This window comes from Bos indicus x Bos taurus, chromosome 7, assembly GCF_003369695.1.
Source record: "Bos indicus x Bos taurus breed Angus x Brahman F1 hybrid chromosome 7, Bos_hybrid_MaternalHap_v2.0, whole genome shotgun sequence".
Lineage (NCBI taxonomy): Eukaryota > Metazoa > Chordata > Mammalia > Artiodactyla > Bovidae > Bos > Bos indicus x Bos taurus.
This window is the reverse complement of record NC_040082.1, coordinates 109,023,907-109,044,538: the sequence shown is the minus strand read 5'-3', so window position 1 is coordinate 109,044,538 and position 20,632 is coordinate 109,023,907. Positions and strand designations below refer to the sequence as shown.

General features: G+C 46.1%; 2 protein-coding genes across 7 annotated transcripts in view; one reads left to right on the top strand and one right to left on the bottom strand.

The window, feature by feature from the left end:
• The first annotated feature begins 1,564 nt into the window (after positions 1–1,564).
• MRNIP (MRN complex interacting protein) lies at positions 1,565–19,097 on the top strand. Of its 5 annotated transcripts, none has more exons than XM_027548459.1 (10): positions 1,573–1,677; positions 3,731–3,790; positions 9,920–10,008; positions 11,458–11,562; positions 14,215–14,302; positions 15,421–15,447; positions 15,651–15,808; positions 16,861–16,948; positions 17,194–17,295; positions 18,387–19,091. In XM_027548459.1, exons 1-10 carry the CDS (start codon positions 1,612–1,614, stop codon positions 18,855–18,857), a joined length of 1,254 nt encoding a protein of 417 aa, XP_027404260.1. In that variant the 5' UTR covers positions 1,573–1,611; the 3' UTR covers positions 18,858–19,091. The 5 variants fall into 5 exon arrangements, with proteins under 5 accessions (XP_027404264.1, XP_027404260.1, XP_027404259.1 ...); XM_027548458.1 differs by having other exon boundaries at positions 11,455–11,562; XM_027548462.1 differs by lacking the exon at positions 11,458–11,562 and having other exon boundaries at positions 14,227–14,302.
• The window catches only part of SQSTM1 (sequestosome 1), a 69,619-nt gene continuing 68,030 nt past the window's right edge, over positions 19,044–20,632 (bottom strand). For both annotated transcript variants that reach the window (XM_027548456.1, XM_027548457.1), the window contains exon 8: positions 19,044–19,911. In XM_027548456.1, the coding sequence (XP_027404257.1) occupies positions 19,754–19,911 (158 nt within the window). In that variant the 3' untranslated portion in view covers positions 19,044–19,753. The remainder of the gene's footprint in view (positions 19,912–20,632) is intronic.

Genomic DNA, 20,632 nt, shown 5'->3' with positions numbered 1-20,632 from the left:
CTTTGTAGCTGCCAGAAACTCTCATCCACAATGATGAGACTTGGAGATAAACAAAAACCACCCAAATGAGAACAGGAACCATTTATCAAGAGCTTGCTATAGAAGAGAAGTCAGCCACCATTACCTGGGTTTGGCAGAGACTAAAAGGTAGTCAGAAGAGTGGGAACGCCTTACGGTGAAAGCAAGGGAGGGCTTCAGGTATGCTCTGATCAGAGGCTGCTGGTGGGGAAGCAGGATGCCTTATGTGTTTGGTTTGGGGCGCATAATCGGCTTCCTCTTGATCGGTGGAGAAGTCTAAAAAGGTGGGCAACTGGTAGTCATTGACCAAGTCCTGACTGCTGTAGAAGTTGTAGTTTGGCTGGGGGGTGGAAGGGGGTCCGGTTGACGCACAGGTGGTCATAGGTGGCTCCAGTCACTGTATAGTCAGTCTCAAACATAATTTTTTAAGTTAACTGGCTTTTTCTAATATATGCTATTGTGCAAAATTTGGAAAATATTAAAAATTTTAAATCACTTATAAAAAGTCATTTATAACCCTTGCCCATGCACATTATATGTAAACAAATAATGCTTGGTTTTACCTAACTGCTATTGTGTATACTTGGTAACCTCCTTGCTTCCTAACAATACACATGCTAGCATTTTCACTTCAAACTCTGTAATGGACCTGCATGATGGTCCATTCTTCAGAATACTTATTTCCACTTTTTCCCTGTTATACTTCGGTTAACATTCGTGCATAAATAATACATTTGGGTGATTCAGATTATTCTTTGGATCGAGATAAACGCCAGCTTGTTTTCCCCTTTTACCAGCATCCTATAAGAAAGGTTCCTCTCTAACCCCAGCCTTGTCACGACTGGGCGTTTTAAATTTTAACAAGATGATTTATATTGTCAGGCACGTGGTAATGTCTTGGCGGAATGGCGTTAGGGTCCCGGTGAGGTTGGGACATGAGGGATGCAATCTTTCCCCTCTGCTCTAAACGGGACTTGGTCTTCATCTTTCAGAGCAGAGCTTTCCTGGGATTGCAGGAAGGACTGGTTTCGTTTTCAACCGGCGGGCGTTTCAGTTTCCCTCTCGGAATAGCGTAGGGCTGGTGAACTGCCTATTTCCGCAGGATTCTCGGCGCTCCGGCTCAAAAGTTAACTCACCACCTCTGATCAGAGGTCCTGCAAATTCCAAACGTAGGCCCAGGGAGTCGGCCGGAGAAGGGAGGAGACTTCCGGCTTGCTCTTCCCCTACCTGAAGAGGCAGAAGAAATGGGACCAGGAAAGACCAGACCCCAAGAGCCGGCTGGAGACCCCGCCCCACCAACTTGAACATTCCCAGGGAGTCCGGGCTCAGACAGAGAGCCGGTGACCTGACTGACGAAAATCCCAAACAGTGCCCAACTCGCAGCACAGATACCCGACTCCTGAGGGCGCCCAGGATCCCAGCTGACCGCTGACAAACGCTGGACATCCCACCTGCAGAGGTGCGCAGGCGGGCCGGAGCCCAAGGCGCACGCGCGTAGGAGGCGGGGCCGAGGCTGGAGCGCACAGAGCGCGTGAAGGGGCGGGGCCGCGGCGGACCGGAAGCCGGCGAAGACGCGGGGGCGGAGGGGTCGCAATGGCACCTCCTCAGCAGGCGCGGGTCCTTCGTTGCTGCTGTTGCAGCCTTTTCCAGGCTCACCAGGTGGGGCCTCCCCTCCCCCGAGCGCGGGGATGGCGGGCGGGATGAGGTGGAGCCTTAAGAGGCTAGACCTTTTCCTCACGCCCTGCTCGCAGACATGGGCTCAGTCTCGTGGGGTTGCGAAGTGTGCTTGAGGCCTGGACAAGTGGTGGTATCAGTTGTGAGAATTAGGTTTTATTGATGTCACTTCTCCATACCCGTTGTTGTGGCCTTTGGGGAGCATTTTGCTTTTTGGATGTAAGATTTGTAGAAACCAGGACTTCCCTGGTGGTACAGTGGGTCAGAATCCGCCTGCAAATGCAGGGTACAGGGGTTTGTTTCCTGGTTGGGGAAGATTCCACATGCCTCCAAGCGCTTAAGCCCATGTGCCAAAACTTCTGGGCCCCATGAGCTACAGCTGTGAGTCCAGGAGCTCTAGAGCCTATGCTCTGCAACAGAGAAGCTACCGCCATGAAAAACCCTGGCACCACAACTAGAGTAGCTCCCGCTAGCTGGAACTACTAGGAAGACCCAGTACAGGCGTGCTCAGTCGCTTCCGACTGTTTGCGACCCCGAGGACTAGCCGGCCAAGCTCCTCTGCTGCTGCTGCTGCTGCTAAGTCGCTTCAGTCGTGTCCGACTGTGCGACCGCACAGACGGCAGCCCACCAGGCTCCCCATCCCTGGGATTCTCCAGGCAAGAACACTGGAGTGGGTTGCCATTTCCTTCTCCAAAGCTCCTCTGCTAGGCCTGTCCAATTGCAAAGATCCTTTTATACCGTATTCTCTCTCTCCCTCGCTCTTTCTAGCCCCTCAGAGCTAGTCAGTTACTGCTTGTCCTTCCAGAGCTTTTATCATTTTTTATTGCACGTCTTACTTGCATATGTAGCTATAGAAAGTACACAATAGTTTTATGGTGTTTGAAAGTAGATGCTGAAAAGTAGAATCTTAGGATTATACCCACTTAAATTTGTAATAGATGTTGTTTGTCCTCTCTAGAATCCTTTTAGGTAGTTCTCCAAAAGACCCGATGATTTTTGTTTCAATTGTATTTATTTTTATGAATCAACCTAAACATCTCCATGATGTTAAGCATGCTATCTCTTTTCTAAAGAGTTTTTATTGTTAGTATTAATTTGCTTTTGGCTGCGCTGGGTCTTCATTGCCTTGGCTTCTCTTGTTGCAGAGTGTGGGCTGTAGTGGGGCAGGCTTCAGTAGTTGCAGAGCACAGGTCTAGTTGTGCAGAGGCCTAGTTGCTCTGAGGCTGTGGAGTTGTCCCGGACCAGGGGTCAATGGTCTCCCCTGCGTTGGCAGGCGGATTCTTAACTGCTGGACCGCCAGGGAAGCCCTCATTCCACCTGTTAAAGCACCTTTGGTGCCTCTTGGTAACATTTTCTTTGTTGCCATTATAAATGGACTTTTCTTTCATTATCTCTTCTAACTATATGTTTGCTTATAAACAATATTAATTTTTGAAGATACATTCATTTTCTACCTAGCACCTATGTTAATATATTGTCTTACTGGTTTTAGTAGTTTTTCATTTGATTATCTTCAGTTTTAAAGAAATAAATCATAATATTCATAAATAAGGTTAGTTTTTTTCCCTCCGTTTTCATACCTCTTAATTACTTTCTCTTTTCCAATTCTATTGGTTAGCACATCCGAAAAGACAGTAAATAATAGTGCAAATCTTTGACTTGTTCTTGACTTTCATGGGACTGCTCATGGTGATTCTGCAGCTTTAGAGCTGGAAGTAAGCCATTTTATTATGTTGAGAGACACCCCATCTAGTCAGATTTATCAAGACTTGAAATGTTATGGAGTTTTTTGAGAATAACAGATAGTAGAGATCTAATTTGATTTTGTTTATTAATATATGCATACCCAGTTTCCCAGAACCACTTATTAAATAGGCTCTTCTTTCTTCACCTTTATAATATACTAAATTTTCACACATGTGTTGGTTTGTTTCTAGACTCTATTCTTTTCCACTGATCTCTTTAAATTACTATTTCTGATCCAGTTCCAACTGTTTCAAATCATTATTGTAGCTCTATTTCTGAAATTTCATTATAGGTGAAAAAGAGTCTCAAGTGGACATGCAAAGCTTGTGGAAAGAAGCAGTCATTTTTGCAGGTGAGTCCCAAGAAGCAGGGTGTCTAATACCCTTACCAGAAAGCAGGTAGGACCCAGCCATGCAGAAGTGTGTTTCTCATGGAACCCAGTGTTCCATTATTGACTCAGGTTCATTAGATACAGAGCTCCTGCTCCTTAAGATCATCTTCCTTCAGGAAGTGAAGTGGATGGAGCGGTGCCTGGAAAGTGACCTTCCTTTGTTTATTCAGTCAGTCAATATTTACTGAGTACCTTCTATGTGTAGGCATGGGAAACAGTGAAAGGTAAGAAGGTGTCCTTATTGCCTGTACAGATCTGCCCTTGTGAAAGGGGAAGAGAAACTAAAACCACACATGTAATTTAAAATTAAACTGAGTATAATGAGAGGAGAGTGCAGAGTCTGTAAGAGTAATCAGACCTAACCGGGGATGGACAGGCAGCTGTTAGGGATCCAAGGGTGTGAGAATGGACGAGCAGGGTGTGAAGGTAGTCAGGAGGTGAAAGAGCACATGGACTGAAGGGAGCATGTTGTAAGTGCTCTTATTAGCCCAATTTTTTCACCCAGATTACGGTTTTTTTCCAAGTCTGTTCTTACTGACCCACCTGATTTCTAATACCACAGTCTCCTCACTGAGCCCTTTGTTCACCTGCTCAACCCTTGATTCTACCTCTGCAGCCTCGTCGCATCATTCTCGTCCTTCAGCTGCAGGGGCTTTTCCCTCTGACCTTGAAACAATCCAGACCTGCTTCCCTCTGTGTGCTTGTTGTTGAGGCATCCCCTAGTTAATCTCACTTCCCCATCAGAAATATATTCAAGTGTGTTTATGTGAGTATTGTCCGTCTCAGACTGTAGGTCCTTGAGAGTAAACGCTTTGCCTCTTTTATTTATATACATTTTTTAAAAAATTGAGGTATAGTTGATTTGCAGTATTATGTTAGTTTCAGGTATATAGCAAAGTGATTTACTTATACATATTTTTTTTCCTATTCTTTTCCATTATGAATTATTACAAGAAATTGAATGTAGTTCCCTATGCTATATAATAAATCCTTGTTTATATGTAGTGGTGTATATCTGTTAATCCCATATTCCTAATTTATTCTTCTCCCCCTCTTTCCCTTTTGGTAACCATAAGTTTGTTTTCTATGTCTGTGAGTCTGTTTCTGTTTTGTAAATAAGTTCATTTGTATTATTTCTAGATTGCACATATAAGTCATATCCTATACTATTTGTCTTTGACTTGCTTCACTCAGTATGATACATTCTGGGTCTACCCATGTTGTTGCAAATGGCAATATTTCATTTTTATGACTGAGTAATAATCCATTAGATTTATATATACAGACATACACCCACACACTTCACATCTTCTGTATCCATTCATCTGTTGATGGACACACATATACCCTTTTTTTCGACATTTTACTGTATACTTTTGGTACCTAGCACAGTGCCTGTGAGATAGTGCTCGCTCGAGGAATGTCTGTTGAATGAATAAATGACCAGCCCCACGTTGATGGGCACTTAGGTTGATTTTAATTTTCATTATTATGAACAACTCTGTAGTAAAAGAAAGTGTAGTCATTTAGTCATGTCCGATTCTTTGTGACCCCATGGACTGTAGCCCACAATGCTCCTCTGTCCATGGAATTCTCCAGGCAAGAATACTGGAGTGGATTGCCATTCCCTTCTCCAGGGGATCTTCCCAATCCAGGGATTGAACCCAGGTATCCTGCATTGCACGCAGATTTTTTACTGTCTAATCCACCAGGGAACTCTGTAGTGAAGCTTCTTACAAATACCTCTTTCTTTACTGGACCAATTATTTCCTTAGGACAAATTCCTACAAGTTAAATCAGAGGAATTCTTTCAACCAAGGTTCTCTTAGTTGCAGATTATAGGAAAAAACACTTCAGCAAAATTTAAAATGCACTGGCAAGGTACTGGGATATCTTGTGGGGATCAAGGGGAAGAACTGCCCTTGACCCTTTGAAGAACCATTCCCAAGACCTGAAGAGCTGCCAGCCACACAAGCATCTTCTTTTCCCTCCCTCCTCCTCCCTTCACAGAGTTTCTCACTGTACCTCCCTCCTCCTCTCCCTTTCTAGCTTTCCTTTCCTTTCTCTCTCTTTCCAGATCACAGTAACATACTCCACTCACAGACCACAGAATCTCATTTCAAACCAACTGAAAGCTGAATCCCAGTTATAAAGTCCTGGGAGAAATAATCTGATTGACATGGTTGACTCAGATATCCACCTCTGGTCCTGTCACTTGGGATGGGTAGGAGTGGGGACAGTTAGGTCATCTGTCGGTGAGTAGGGCAGCTGAGGCCTACCTTGAGATGGGGTCTCAGAAGTCAGGAGGCTGGCTGATGACTGTACATGTTTTAGATATCAGCCTGTATTTCTGAATTCTTGAGGAAGGTTTGCCTTCCTCTCAGCGCCTCCCATGCTTATGCAGTGGCATATGGCTTAGGACTGACTAGGCCACATTAACAAACAGGCACCATGATTGTGGCTTAACACAATAGAAGTTGTTTCTCTTGCTATTTTGAACAGTCCTGGGAGAGTTTGAGATCAGCAGGGCAGCTGTACTTGGTGTGATCATTCGGGGGCCCCTGGCACTTGTCATCTTGAGGTTCTGTTATTCCCTGAGGCTTATCTCCTGCTGCCGCAAGCCCCTGAAGGTGCAAGATGAGGAAGACGCTACCCAGGAAGAATCTGGAAGTGGTTCACATTCCAGTGGGAGGAACCTAGTCTCATGGCCACAGCTGACTGCCAGAAAAACTGGAAAGTGTAGTCTGGTCTGCTCTCAGATGAGGAGAGAATGCATTTCAGCGTTCAGAGAACAGTTTCTGCCATGCAAGAGAGCACGCACCCTCCCAGTTATGCCATACATAAGTTGTCAGTCTTTTGGGAATTTATTTTTCAATTTATTTCACTAAAGTATAGTTGAATTACAATATTGGGTTCATTTATGCTGTACAGCAAAGTGATGCAGTTATTTGCAGAAACTGTATGTGTGTGTATACACACACACACACACACACATCCATCCTTTTTCATGTTTTCCATTATGGTTTATCACAGGATATTGAATATACTTCCCTGTGCTGTACAGTAGAGCACTATTGTTGATCCATTCTATATGTAATAGTTTACACCCACTAACCCTGAACTCCCAGTCCAGCCCTTCCCCACCCTACTCCCTCTTGGCAATCATAAGTCAGTTATCAGTCTTTTTAAATTTTGCCTTTACTCTCTCCAGTTCGTCTCCTCCCATTCTCACTTGAACTTGCCCAAAATGGGATTTCACTCCCCACCAGTCTACTAAAATTGTTCATGTCCAAGTCATCAAGGGTTGGTTCTCAGTCCTCAGGTGACGTGGCTTGTTGGCGGCATTTGTCAGAGTTTTTCCCCTCCTCCTCCTCCTTGGAGTCTTCTCCTGGACTCCAGTCGCCCTGCCCCTGGTTTTCCTCCCGTCTTCCCAGCTGGTGTTTCAGTCCTCTTTGCCAGTTTCTCCCATCTCCTCGTCTTCTAGACTTTGGAGTACTCTGGGACTCAGATTTTTGCTTTGTTTTTCACCTCTTCTCTAGCTACAGTCATTCCCTTAGTGGTCTGAGAAAAGACAGTCTGACAATTCTCAAGTGTCTGTGTCAGACCCACGGCCTGCCAGTGAACTTGTATGTGCTTCCAGCCACTTACCTCTCTGCTGGATATCTAACAAGCACCCCAAACCTATATTCCCAAATGAGCCCTCCCCTCCCTTTCACCTACCTGCTTTTCCCACAGTCATCCCCATCTCTTAACTGCCCAGTCTCTCTTTCTGGTTGTTTGGGCTACAAACCTTGAACTCATCCCTGACTCTTCTTTTTCTTTTATACTCTTCACGTGATCCCTCAGCAAATGCAGTCACAGCGTACCCACGTTGTGCCCACTTGTTATCACAGTGGGCTGAGTTGCCGCGGTATTTGCAGCCCCCTCCTGACTGGTCACCTGTTTCAGCCACACAGTCTCAGCACCACGGCCAAAGGGTCCTACATGCGCAGGATCATGTCAGACCTTCCAGGTTGGAGTAACATATATGTGCCTTCAGACAGGGCCTGGACGGAGCAGGAGACAGTGTAAAATGGAAATGCGGGGCCCCTTTGCAAAAGCAGAAAAAAACTGCTATTAAAGGTTCCAAATATTAAGCCCTTCTTTCATGATCTCCTGACTTTTCCTAATGTTTTTTATTTACTAATGGTTTAAATATTTATTTCTATTTATTAAGTAATTTGACTGCTCCAGGTCTTAGTTGCAGCATGCAGGGTCTTTCAGTTGAAGCGTGTGGGATCCAGTTCCCCCACCAGGGATAGGACTCGGGCCTTAGCCACTGGACCGCTAGGAAAGTCCCTATTTAGTATTTTTTTAATTTACTGTATGATTTGTTCCTGTGTAAAGAAAAACTAACTAAATGCTAGTGTTAACCAACATTTTAACATGTTAAAAGCTAACATTTAAATAGTGCAATACCATTTAGACTGTGCAACACTGGTTTTAAATGCTAAGAACATTTAGTACGTATGTGGAACATATACAGAATCATATAAGAGCATTTAGTACACATGTAGAATGATCAAAATTGCACAGTTTTTCTTTTGTAGCTCATATATGCCTACATATTTTATTCTTAAGAGTGGAGATGTTGCACAAAATTAACTCAACTATTTTTACCTCGTTGCTTGACACACACACATTCTACCTACACTCTCAACCTTCCACTCACTGATTAGTCAGGAAGTACCGAGAAGAAGAGGAACTGTGGATTGTGCTTCTCTCCCATTTTCTGTGGTGGCGTTTTCAGCGCAGGCTATTCCAGGGAGGTAATAGGGGTAAGAAGAGATATGATAGGTTTACTTGGTTGTTGATGCTTTTAGTGGAATACCCTTGTCTTCTTTCTGCAGCTGAAGCAGGTTCTGGTCCCCCTGGGAGCCCTGGCCCCTCAGGCACAGGTGCCCCTCCCGGACTTAGGCACAGGCAGCGCACGCCACCCATGCCTGGAGCCTCACTGGGCTCTCACGCCCTGCGGGCTCACTGGGACTCTGTGCCGCTGGGGCATTGGGCATGCCCTGTGCAAACAGAGTGGCAAAGAACGGTGGGCACATTCGCTGTCCACGACTTAGAAGCATGTTTCATCATCTCATCAGACTTCACTTATACAACACAGGTTCAAAGATGAGATTATTAAGAATTTCAAGAAAGAGAGCAGAGCAGATCTCATGCCCATAAGGCTGACTTTTCCTTTAACAGAGCCTGCACCCTCAAACCTCATCTCCGACCCTCTTTGCCCTAGACCATTCAACTCCAGCCACTTGGCCTCTTCGCTGTTTCTCCAAAATGCCAGGCTCAAGGTGTTTGCACTCCTTTCTGTTTCATTGCTTCTGCTGTCTACATGATTTGTTCCCGCTTATCTTCCTGTTTTGTGCTCAGATGTTACCCTCTCAGTGATCCACTCGTGGACCTCTTGAACACCTCGTGTAAAATTACCTACTGTGTCTCCCCTCTGCCCACGCCCACTGCATTGCCTTGCTTTCCTGTGTAGCGCTTCTCACCATCTGCTGGCCGTAAAGGTATCTTCTGTGCTTGTTATCTGTCTCTTACACTGCAGAGCTCCGTGATGACAGTGATGCTTATACACTCTTGTATTGTCCTTACCTAGTTCAGGTCCTGGCACATAATAGGTACTTCATAAATATGTATTGAACAAGTGAGTGACTACTAAGTGAAAAATATGTATCTCGTCTGTTTTATGTTGTTTTGATTATGAGTGAGGGTTAAGTATCATTTCATGTTTATTGGCAATTTGCGTTACTTCTCTTCTGAATTCCTTATGTTTATTAACCAATTTGTGTGGGGTTTGGGTTGAGTTTGGATTTGACATGTAAAATTCAGGGTGATGGTGGGCAGCCAGATTGACTGAAATTAGTCACTGAGACTGTTAGTTTATAAATCCCTGCAGAAATGGCAATCATTGTTTGAGTTCCTGCATGGTGCTTCAGGCCTTGCACAGTACATTTTTACCCTCCCTGAGTTGTGTCTCGAATGGGTCTGTTTCTCAGCATTCTGTCAATACTTTTTAAACTCATATCTATGTTTGTTTCTCAGGCTTATGGTGAGGGCTCTGGTGCTGACTGTAGACGCCATGTCCAAAAATTAAACCTGCTGCAGGGACAGATTTCGGAGATGTCACTCAGGTATGATAGTTTGAGGGAGGCCTGGTTATCTGGCCCTGTTTTCATCTCGAGTGGATGGTGGGAGTATATGATGGAGAAATCCCTTGGAGTTCCATGTCTAACAACATGGCAATTAGATACTGAACAATCTTCCCACTGAAGTTAATTTTAAAATGCCAGCCACGATATTTTAAAGGCACTGACGAGATGACAAGAAGGTAAGTAGCCATCAGAGATCAAAAATGAAGCAAAAGCCAAAATCCAGAGAATAAGCTGGGCTGCTGGGGCGTTTGAAACCTGTTGCCCTGCAGCTTCCATGTAGCTGGGAGGCGGGCAGGAGACAGACAAAGTCTGGCCAGCGTGGGGAGGTCAGTCGGAGACCACCGCATAGAGCTGAGTGCCCAGAGGACTACACCCCTGGTGTACAAATGACCTAGAAATTCACCCCTCCGAGGTAGGTTGACCCAGCCTGTCTTGCCCTTGGCACTGGCTAAAGAGGGGAAACACTGCTCCAGGATTGTGTAAACACAAAGATGCTGTCATGTGACCTTTCACCCTTTTACACATGCCGTGTGAAAAGTCTCAAGCTGAGGACTTAGTTTATTTTATCGACTGTGCTGGGTCTCCGTTGCTGCACAGGCTTTTCTCTCGTCGCAGCGAGCCAGGGGCTGCTCTCTATAGTGGCAGTGTGTGGGCTTCTTGTCGCGGCTGATTCTCCTGTTGCAGAGCATGGAATCTAGGGTGCGTGGGCTTTAGTAGCTCCCAAGCTCCAAAACACAAGACTCAATAGTTGTGGCAGACAGGCTTAGTTGCTCCATGACCCGGGGGATCTTCCCAGACCAGGGATCAAACCCATGTCTCCTGCATTGGCAGGCAGATTGTTTACCACTGAGCCACCAGGGAAGCCCTTCAAACTGATTTTTAAATTGTCCCAGGAAGCAGAGATAAATGTAGCTCCTTTTTGGAGCAATACAGCTTCAACCCAGGCATCAAAGGATATATAAAATTCCAAGTGGCATATACCCAAAGTTAAAGATCATTTAACTTACTTAAGGAAGCATGTCGCCGTGAGCAAGAGACAGCAGAAATGACAGAGAAGTCAGATCCAAAAAGAGTTCAGAATACATAATATTGTATGTCTAATATATTTAATGAAATTAAATGAGTTTGGTTGATATAGGAAGAGCAAGAGACTTTAAAAAATAACCACTTTTTTAAAGAACAACCAAAAAGTTTGTAGAAATGAAAAGTTTGGTCACTGAAATTAAAAGTTTAGTGGCTTCCGTGTTGGCCCAGTGGTTGAGACTTCGCCTTGCAACGCAAGAGACACTAGTTCGGCCCCTGGTACTGGGAGATCCCACGTGTCGTGGAGCACTCAGGCCCTGCACCACAGCTGCTGAGCCTGTGCTCTGGAGCCCACAGGCGGCAATGCAGGGAGCCTGCACGCCTAGAGCCTGTGCTCTGCAGCAGGAGAAGCCACCGCGGGGAGAAGCCACGCCCCGCAGTGAAGGAGCCCCGCTCACCACAAGCAGAGAAAGCCCAAGCGCAGCAACAGAGACCCAGCACAGCCAAAGTGTAAGTACATAAGTAAGTCTTTTTAAAAACAGTTTAGTGGACTTAGTAAGCCGATTAAGTGCAACTAAAGAGAGAATTGGTGAAATGGAAGATAAATCTGAAGAAATGATTCACACTGTCAATGTGAATAAGACAGAAAGGTAGAAAATATGAAAGTTCAGAGACATGAAAGGCACAGAGACGAGTTCCAGCAGGAGATAATAAAAAGAATGGGAAAAGGCAGTGTTTGCAGAAATGAACAGAACTTTTTCTAGAATCAAAGGGCTCACATTCTTAGATTCAGGAAGTGCATCTAATCCCAAACTGGATAAAAACATTGTGTCTGTAGCAGATCCTAATGAACCTATCCAAAAGCTACTAGAACTAATAATTTAGCAAAATCACAAGGATACATGGTCAACATACAAAACTAAATTTTATTTTTATATAATTGCAGTGAATAGTTGGAAAACAATTTTAAAAATCAAATACCATTTATGATACCATCAAAAAATAGGATACTTAGGGATAAATATAACCCAAAAATGTGCAAGATATTTTCAGTAAAAATTACACAACTTTACTGAGAGAAGTTTTAAAAAGATCTAAATGATGAAATATGTTCATGGATTAGAACATTCAGTATTGTCATGATGTCAGTTCATCCTAAATGGATCTATAGAGTCATCTCAATCCCAGTCAAAATTCCAGCAGTTGTGGTTTTTTTTTTATGAAATTGACAAACTGATCCTAAAATTTATATAGAAATGCAATTGCCAAATCGATTTTGATAACAAAACTGGAGGACTTCTACAGCCTGATTTCAAAATTTAGTGTAACTCCACAGCAATCAAGACAGTGTGATTTTGAATATACATTTTGTGGTATTTTCATACAGTAGAATACTACTCAGCAACAAAAATGACATGGGCCAACCTCAGAGACGTTGCTAAGTGAAAGATGTCAGACACAAAAGACCAGATACTTGTAAGGATGAGTGGTTCTCACCTACAAGGGCAGATAAGGGAATTTTAGGGTGATGAAAATTTTCTAAATCTTGCTAATTATATATCAGTAAATTTTCTATATCTTGATTGGAGTAATAGTTTCAAAAATATAATTTACCAAACTCATCTGATGTACCAACACTTAATTTGGTACATTTTAGGGTAGGTTAATTATAAATTATATGTCAATAAGTTAATTTTAAAAGATGAAATCCACCCTTTGACACAACAACATAATGAAACTACAGAACATGGAAAACAAAGGGAAGAACTAAAATGTAGCTGGAGAAAAGAGAAATCACCTACTGAGAAATAGTAGATGCCCAGTTCTCAGGGTAACAATAGAAGTGAGAAGACAGACCATACCTTCATATTGCAGAGAGAGGTTCTGTAGTTGATGGAGCTGAGTTCCCAGATCATAGTATGGTGAGCAGAGTTCTGGTCAGTAGCAGACAGGACACTGCTCAGCTGGACTGGGGTATCCAGTGTAGGCATTTGACATGCATGACCTCATTTCATCTTGCTCGTCACCCCATGAGGATCATTGGCTTTGGTTTACAAATGAAGAAACTGACATAGAGGTGCCCACATTTGGTGGACTCGGGTTTCCACTGTAGGTCAGTAGAGAGAGTTCCATTGTGATCGTGTGAGGTAGCAGCCCTGTCGGACATGGGTGGTTGCGGCTTCAGTGCTAGCCTTCAGCCCTTGAACAATGCGTGTTTTAGTTAGCCATCCGGCTCCACTCGAGGCTGCAGAGGCTCCGGCACCTCACTGTGCTCTCTGTGTGATGAAAGACCCCTGCTATCCCTGGGAGGGTGGGTGAAGATACATCTGACTGAGGAAAAGGCCTTATCTCGTAGCGGTTGAGATACCACACAACTGTAAAGACACTCCTATGACCCTCTGCAGTGGGGACATCGCTGCTGCTGATGGGAGGGACTGTCAGAGTTCAGCTGAATTAGTCTCTATTCAGGCCCTGAGCAGGGCAGGTGCACGTGTGTTGTCTCATTTATCTTCACAGTCCCCTTGCATTATTATCCCCATTTGTACGTAAGGAAACTGGGATACAGTGATGTACCCAGAGTCACACAGTCTGTGACAGCCAGTCTTTGGCAAAGCCATGATGCCAGCTCTGGTCTCTGAGTGAAGAGCGCCCCTTCTGCCCTGTGTTACTTTTCCTGTTGCTCCAAGGAACAGATGGTCCCTCTGCCTTCTGACGGAGAAGGCGATGGCACCCCACTCCAGTACTTTTGCCTGGAAAATCGCATGGACGGAGGAGCCTGGTGGGCTGCAGTCCATGGGGTCGCTAAGAGTCGGACACGACTGAGCGACTTCACTTTCACTTTTCACTTTCATGCATTGGAGAAGGAAATGGCAACCCACTCCAGTGTTCTTGCCTGGAGATCCCGGGGACGGCAGAGCCTGGTGGGCTGCCGTCCATGGGGTCGCACAGAGTCGGACACCACTGAAGCGATTTAGCAGCAGCAGCAGCTGCCTTCTGAACCGCTGGAGGATGTCCAAGTCACATCGAAACAACGGAGATAAGTTCAATCAATAAGTTCCCCTCAGCAGGCTTTGATAGCCATTGTTAAGTCTGTGCATCCTACTGTTCCCATCTTCACTGTCCTTCATCTTCCCGGTCGTTTTACAAAGAACAGTTGTACAATCTTTCCCTAAGGTCTCTGGGAGAATCCGTAAGTGCCAACGAGGAAGAAAACGTGGGTCCTTGGCAGGCTGCCCGTGCAAGTCCACAGGTAAGCCAGCAGCACCACCTCAGCCCAGCTGCCTGAGCCGGCTCTGTCACCAGGAGGTTCCGTTCATTCATTCATCATTTGTTCTGTAAACAGATGTTGATGTCACTGACTGATGAAAACTTGGCTTAAAGCTGCAGGGGATACAAAAATGAATAAACCTTTCCCTTTTATAAGTGTGTAGACAGCCATGTTAACAAATACTTGCAATACTATGAAAAGGGCTCTTTCTTCTGGCTGCTTGGCTTTTTCTTCTGAACCTAACTTGAACTTCACCTCCTTGTCCTCCTCCCCTTGTTCCAAAGCACCCTGGGCGGGGAAAGGATGCTGTTGTCGAGTGCCTGGGTTGCCGTGTCCCCTTTCTCTAGATGGAGCCACACAGCAGGCTCACGTGCTGCCGTTCTGTCCCGAGGCCTCAAAGTAGGTGCTCAGTGTTGGGTGGGCAGTGTGTCAGAGCTCCAGGGGCTGAGCAGATGACACCATTGGTACGTCCAGGATGCCATGGTACAAGATCACTGTCCTGCCAGGGACAGGGCAAACAACTCTCTGACAGGCTCTCTGGAAGAGCTCCGCCTTTGATCACAGAATCATGCTGGCAGCGTCTGCACTCCAGGCTGTCTTCGTATTTTTATTGTAAATAGGGGAGATAGTCTTCAGCACACCACTTTAACACATCAGCTCTTGCATGCTTCAGTCTATCCTTTCAGTTTCTTTACTTACAGACCTAATCTTTCACCATCACTTCTGTAAGAAATACTTGTTTGCATCATCCTGGAATTTTCACTTATATCTTCTATGTTGCTATATAGCTTTCAACTATTTTCATTTTTAAAAAGTATCTGCAGAAGATAGTGGATTTGCCAATATTTTTTCCCTTCTTTTGGAGAAGGAAATGGCAACCCACTCCAGTACTATTGCCTAGAAAATCCCATGGACAGAGGAGCTTGGTAGGCTACAGTCCATGGGGTCGCAAAGAGTCCGACACGACTGAGCGACTTACCTTTTATTCCCTTCTTATTGGGCATTTACCAAACTTCTGCTACTATAAATATTTGCTATTATTGGTAACACTTTAATGAGCATCTTCATGCCTTCATCTTCATTTGAAACCACTGGACCAGGGAGTGTGGACCTTCGCAAAGGTCTTGGTAAGTTGTGTCTTGAAGCTTTCCCCAGGGGTGTGCCAGGGTGCTCTGTTCAGGACATCTCTCTCCCATGACCTGCCGGTCAAACTCCTTTCCTGGTGGTGGTGTAGGCATGGGTCCTGAGGCCCTTGGGCCTCAGCATTGCACTGGGGATTCTCAGTAAAGGTGCCTACTTTTGAAAATAAATTTACTTCCCAATTCTGTAGGAAACACTCCAGCCCTCAAAGAACCGCTGGCTGAAGTATCTGGAAAGGGACTCCAAAGAACTGGGGCTGAAAGGAGGAGGAGTGTGTTTCAACAGTCAGCCTTCATCCGAGACAGAAAAGCCAGACCCTCCGTTCAGCACAGGCCTGCCTAGGAAAAGGTGCCAAGCCCGTCACCAATCTAGCCTCACCCACCCCCACCTAACTGCCCCGTGGTTTGGGGACGGACAGGCAGCTTCCATGGTTGGCAGGGAGTCTGAGGGTTGTGAGCCAGGAGGCACCGTCAGCACAGGCCCCTGGCCAGGCCGGGCACCAGGCGCAGAGGTGGGAGCTGAGCAAAATGCCAGTGGAGGCGCCTCTTAGGAGTCTCACTTAATTCAGAACATCCAGACTGCGCTGACCTCAGGGAGGAACTCAGGGGCAAGGTTGACAAAGTGAAGTGTGGCCAGAGAAGCCAATGGGCCTGGGAGATTTTAGCTGAGAGCAGGAAAGACCTGATTGTCATAGGTCTCCTCTCTCAGCTTAACCTGCGTTTCAGTGAGTTTTCTGAGAGACCACTTCATCTAGGTTTAGGGTGGCTCTTCCAGGGCAGATGCTTTGGGGAGGTAGATTCCAGTTCAAAATAAGAACTTTCTAGCAACTGCAAGCTATAGAGCAGAGAAATGGACTGCCTTGGATGTCATTGGGCATCCTGTTGTTGGCAGTAGGCAGAAGCTGAGCAGCCATCTGGGAAGCTATAAGGGATGGCAAGGTGTCAGAGCAGATGACCACCAAGTCAGGATCAGACCACTGCTCAACAGTAGGACTAGGTTGTATTTTTTTAATTTTACTGAAGTATAGATGATTTATAATGTTGCATTAGTTTCAGGTTTACAAAGTGATTTGGTTATATATATATAGTAGTAATAATACATATATGTGTGCATATATGTATTCTTTTTGAAATTCTTTTCCATTATAGATTATTACAAGGAGGACTGGATCTTTTTTTTTACTTTGTTAAGATTTTTTTTTATATGGACCATTTTAAAAATCTTTGTTGAGTTTGTTCCAGTATTGCTTCTGTTTCATGTTTTGGTTTTTTGGCCAGGAGGCATGTGTGATCTCCTTGACCAGGGATTGAAGCCTGCACCCTTGCATTGGAATGCAAAGTCTTTACCAGTGGACCAGGGTAGTCCCAGGACTAGATTCTTGACAGCATTTTCTCTGCCAGGAAATGGAACCAGAGCACAGTCCAGCCTCTATGTGGCCCTCATGTCCAGGACTCCAGAAACTGTGAGGTCACCTTGAAGTCCTTGAAGGTCAGTGTCCCAGTGGCCATGGAGCACATGCTGGATTCTTTTTATTGTTTTTTGGACTATTAAAAGACTTATACCCTCCCCCTGGCCCCAGAGTCCAACTTCCCATGTGTCTTGTTATGTCTTAAGCCAACTCCCTTCTCTGGCCTGCACTGTTTCCCTGCTGTTACTGATGTGAACTGGGTCAAAAGGGCAATTTGATGCCTTGGAGACCAGCGAGGTTGACCAGTAGGACTTTCCTGCATCAGGCCCGTCCTCTTCATCCTACATGGGGTGCCAGGTCTTCGCCAGACTGTTCAACTTGGGACCTGCCCTGCATTTCTGAGGAACTGCCACCTTCATTTACCCAGGTGGGTCTTGTGAATTTGGGGCACTCTCTTCACCCAGGACCTGCTCTTGTTATTGATGCTTCACACCTAGCAGACCCCACCATACCTTCCAGGCCGCAGAACGAGGGTTTTGCTTTATGCTGTCATGGGAGCCACAGGCGTCCAGACAGAGGAACTCTGCCAGGCGTGTGTCAGTGCTGCACCAACATAGGCCAGGGTTGACCTGACCAGCTTCAGACTGTAGGAGAGAGCACCATTCAAAGCCAAGAGGCAGAGATCAAACTTGGTGTTGCTACTAACTAGCTTTGTGACCCCCAGGTAAGGGTATAGCGCTCAGTCTCCAAATTAGAGAATAATGAATGTGACAGTTACTGATGTACCAGTCCCTGGGCTAAACATTTTAACTGCATTGTCTAATGCTCACCACCAGCCTGTTTTGTTTTGAAGGTGAGGAATCAAGGCTGGCATAGGTCCAAAGAGGTCACAGCAAGTCAGCCCGAGAGCTGGCAGCCTCTGATCACTAACAGCTGCCCAGAGCCTCTTCCACGCTGCCTGGGGGCCCCTCCTGTCACTGCTTTCACACTCCTTTGTAGGCAGTGGCACTCATTTTGCAGTGAACCCTTGTTTCCTGAGGGAGAGGGAGAAGCCAGGCCCCAGCGGCAGTCACATCCCGTATCTGCAGCTTTAAAACCCTCGACACGGCTAGAGAGAGCTTTCCCCCTGCCTGGCGATGAGCGCATGGTGTCTCCAGACGGTTGTAGGGTCCTTCCTGCTAGCACCCAGGCACTCCCTCATCTGATTCTAAGGTCCCATGAGATAGATCCACTGACCACATGAGAACATCTTGCTCTTTTGGAAAGCCTAGTCATGGAATTTGGAGTGAGAGAGAGGGCATTTATTTGCTGTGTTTTGCTTCATCTCAAAATCAAGGCATATCCCTGGCCTACCAGCCTACAGGATAGTAGACAACACGGAGCAGCAATTGTCAGTGCCCAGAGGTACCATCCAAGACTAGCGCAGGCCCAGGACCCACTCCTCCCTGTCCCTTGAGGCTGCTGGGCACCTGTTCCTCTGAAGGGTGAACGTGCCATCACCTCGTGTCTCCCCTGCAGGACCGTGCTGGCCTGGCAGGGAAGGGCAGAGACAGCAGTCGTGAGGACCTGGACACCACGGAGCTTGTTCCCCGGGGGGAACCACCGTGTCCTGCCCAGCAGGTCAGGACCATGTCTAAGTGGGAACAGTGTCTTGGAAACAGCTCACATTTGGACACAGAGCCCCTCACCCCTCTGCAGAGAGGCCTCAGGCCAATCCAGGCAGCACAGGCTGAGCAAGGGGCCCCCAGGGCCCAGACTCCAAGGGAAGGAGGCCTCTGCAGGCTCCCTGGTGCACGCCAGTCTCCTCAGACCACACACACTCCCATGCCTGGGCCCAAGTGGCTCTGTGGGAGGATCCCTGAGCAGTCACAGGGCACAGGCCCCTGGGCAGAGGGTGTGCCCTTGGTCAAAGGGATGCAGGCACGTTCTTCACTCATGCGTCTGTGTGACCTTTTTAAAACTGGAGAGGACTTTGATGACGATCTGTGAGTTGAAACTAGTATGTTATTCACGTAGACATATTTGTCACATGAACCCTTCAATTCAGTGACCTCTGTGCCACTGAAAACAGGGTTCCCCAGGTTGCTTTCAAATAGTAGGACTAAGGATGACTTATGGGAACTACAAGAAGCGATGATAAATATGACCATCAAACAGATTACCTCTTGTACCATCTTTGATTAAAGTGCTTATACCTTTAATTAAAATTGTTTACAAATAGAATGGTTACAAAGCGATTTTCTTAACTTTAAAAGCAGCTGACAGGTTTGGAAACAGTAACTACAGTGGTTATGAAATAGGCAGTACTCTGAACAACATCAGTTCCTCTGTCAGCCCTTCTTTATTCTCAGATGTTAGCCACAGTCCTGAGCTGTAATCGCTACAGGACAGCCTCTTCCACCCCGGGTGAATGCTGGTGATCCTTTAGCTAAATTCAGAGGATATCAAACTTCTAGCAGAAAATCAGTTACATATCAGTGTCCTATAGTCATTAAAAAAGAAAGAAAAAGCAGAAAGCCATTTGGCAAGATCTCTTCTGGACTGCTGGTGTAATCCTGCAGGGAGAGTACGGATAAGATGCAGTATGGTCTCCACGTCCTCCCCAGCGAGGAGTCTCTCGCTCTGCCCCAGGGCGGGGTCCCCTGGCTGGAAGGAGCCAGCATCCATGGGAAGCTGATCAGTGTTTCTCAGAATCCGCACTCACACCCTTGGAACTCCCCCCGTGTCACTTGTTCTACTGCCCTAAATGGCTTTGTGCATCCCCACCCCCCAGATTCTGAAAGAAGAATGATGAGAAATTGGGACTTAGAGGCACTGGGGTTCTACACTAACTCAACACGACTATGAGACAAGAAAGGGGACACAGAATGGGTGAGCAAACATCGTCACAAAGGTGGTGGGTGTTTTGAATACTGGATGGTGTCCAGGGCAGCCCCGATGTCGTAATTCTTGGTCTGCAGAAGCCTGGTGAGCCAGCCGCCTTCATCAGAGAACCCCATGGACAGCATCTGGGAGAGGGACTCAATCAGCCGGGGGTCAGCTTCTGCCAGAAAGAGTAATGACAGCTATGAGGAAGAGGCACTGCGCCCCAAATGTGACCTGTACCTGGCCCTTTTACAAGGTCTTAATCCTCACAGGGACCCTCCAAGGCAGGGACTGTCAAGCTTTTTCTGTAAAAAATCAAGAGTAAATATTTTAAGCTGCTTTGCAGGCTATTTGGTCTCTGTCACAAAAATTCAGCTCAGCTGTTGAAGTATAAAAGCAGCCACACAATAGGTAAAAAATTAGCATGGCTATCTATGTTCCAGTAAAACTTACATTTATGAACACAAGATTTGAATTTCATCTCATTTTCCCATCTTGACTTTTTTCCAACCATCATAAAAATGACAAAGTCATTATTGGCCCATAGGCCATAGTTTGCCACTCTCCACTTCAAGGCAGAGAAGAGAAATACTGGCAGCCCAAGGGCTGAATTCGGGGCATAGATGGGTTTCCAGCTGAATAACGTTTTAAACGCCCCGCCACGTGACAGTGATGAAGCAGAGCAGGATGTGAGTGGCCTCATCTACTCAGTGTGTGTCCTCCAGGCTGCCACTCTCCACCCGGCCCTGCTGCCTTCCACACCACCCACTCTACACCATGGCTTCCTGCCTGGCTCCTACTGGCACCGTGACTGTGACCCCTGCTCCGAGATTAGCACTTGCGATGAGCAAACAGTGGAGATGGACTCCGACTCCACTTTCAGCAGTGCGTGGCAGTGC

Bases quoted from the DNA above. Each gene is read 5' to 3' on its own strand.
- MRNIP (XM_027548458.1), top strand. From the start codon at position 1,612: ATGGCACCTCCTCAGCAGGCGCGGGTCCTTCGTTGCTGCTGTTGCAGC. The intron at 10,009-11,454 runs GTATGATAGTTT...TGTGCTCTGCAG, and splicing joins ATTTCGGAGATGTCACTCAG to CAGGAGAAGCCACCGCGGGG. The intron at 14,303-15,420 runs GTAAGCCAGCAG...CCACTGGACCAG, and splicing joins CTGCCCGTGCAAGTCCACAG to GGAGTGTGGACCTTCGCAAA.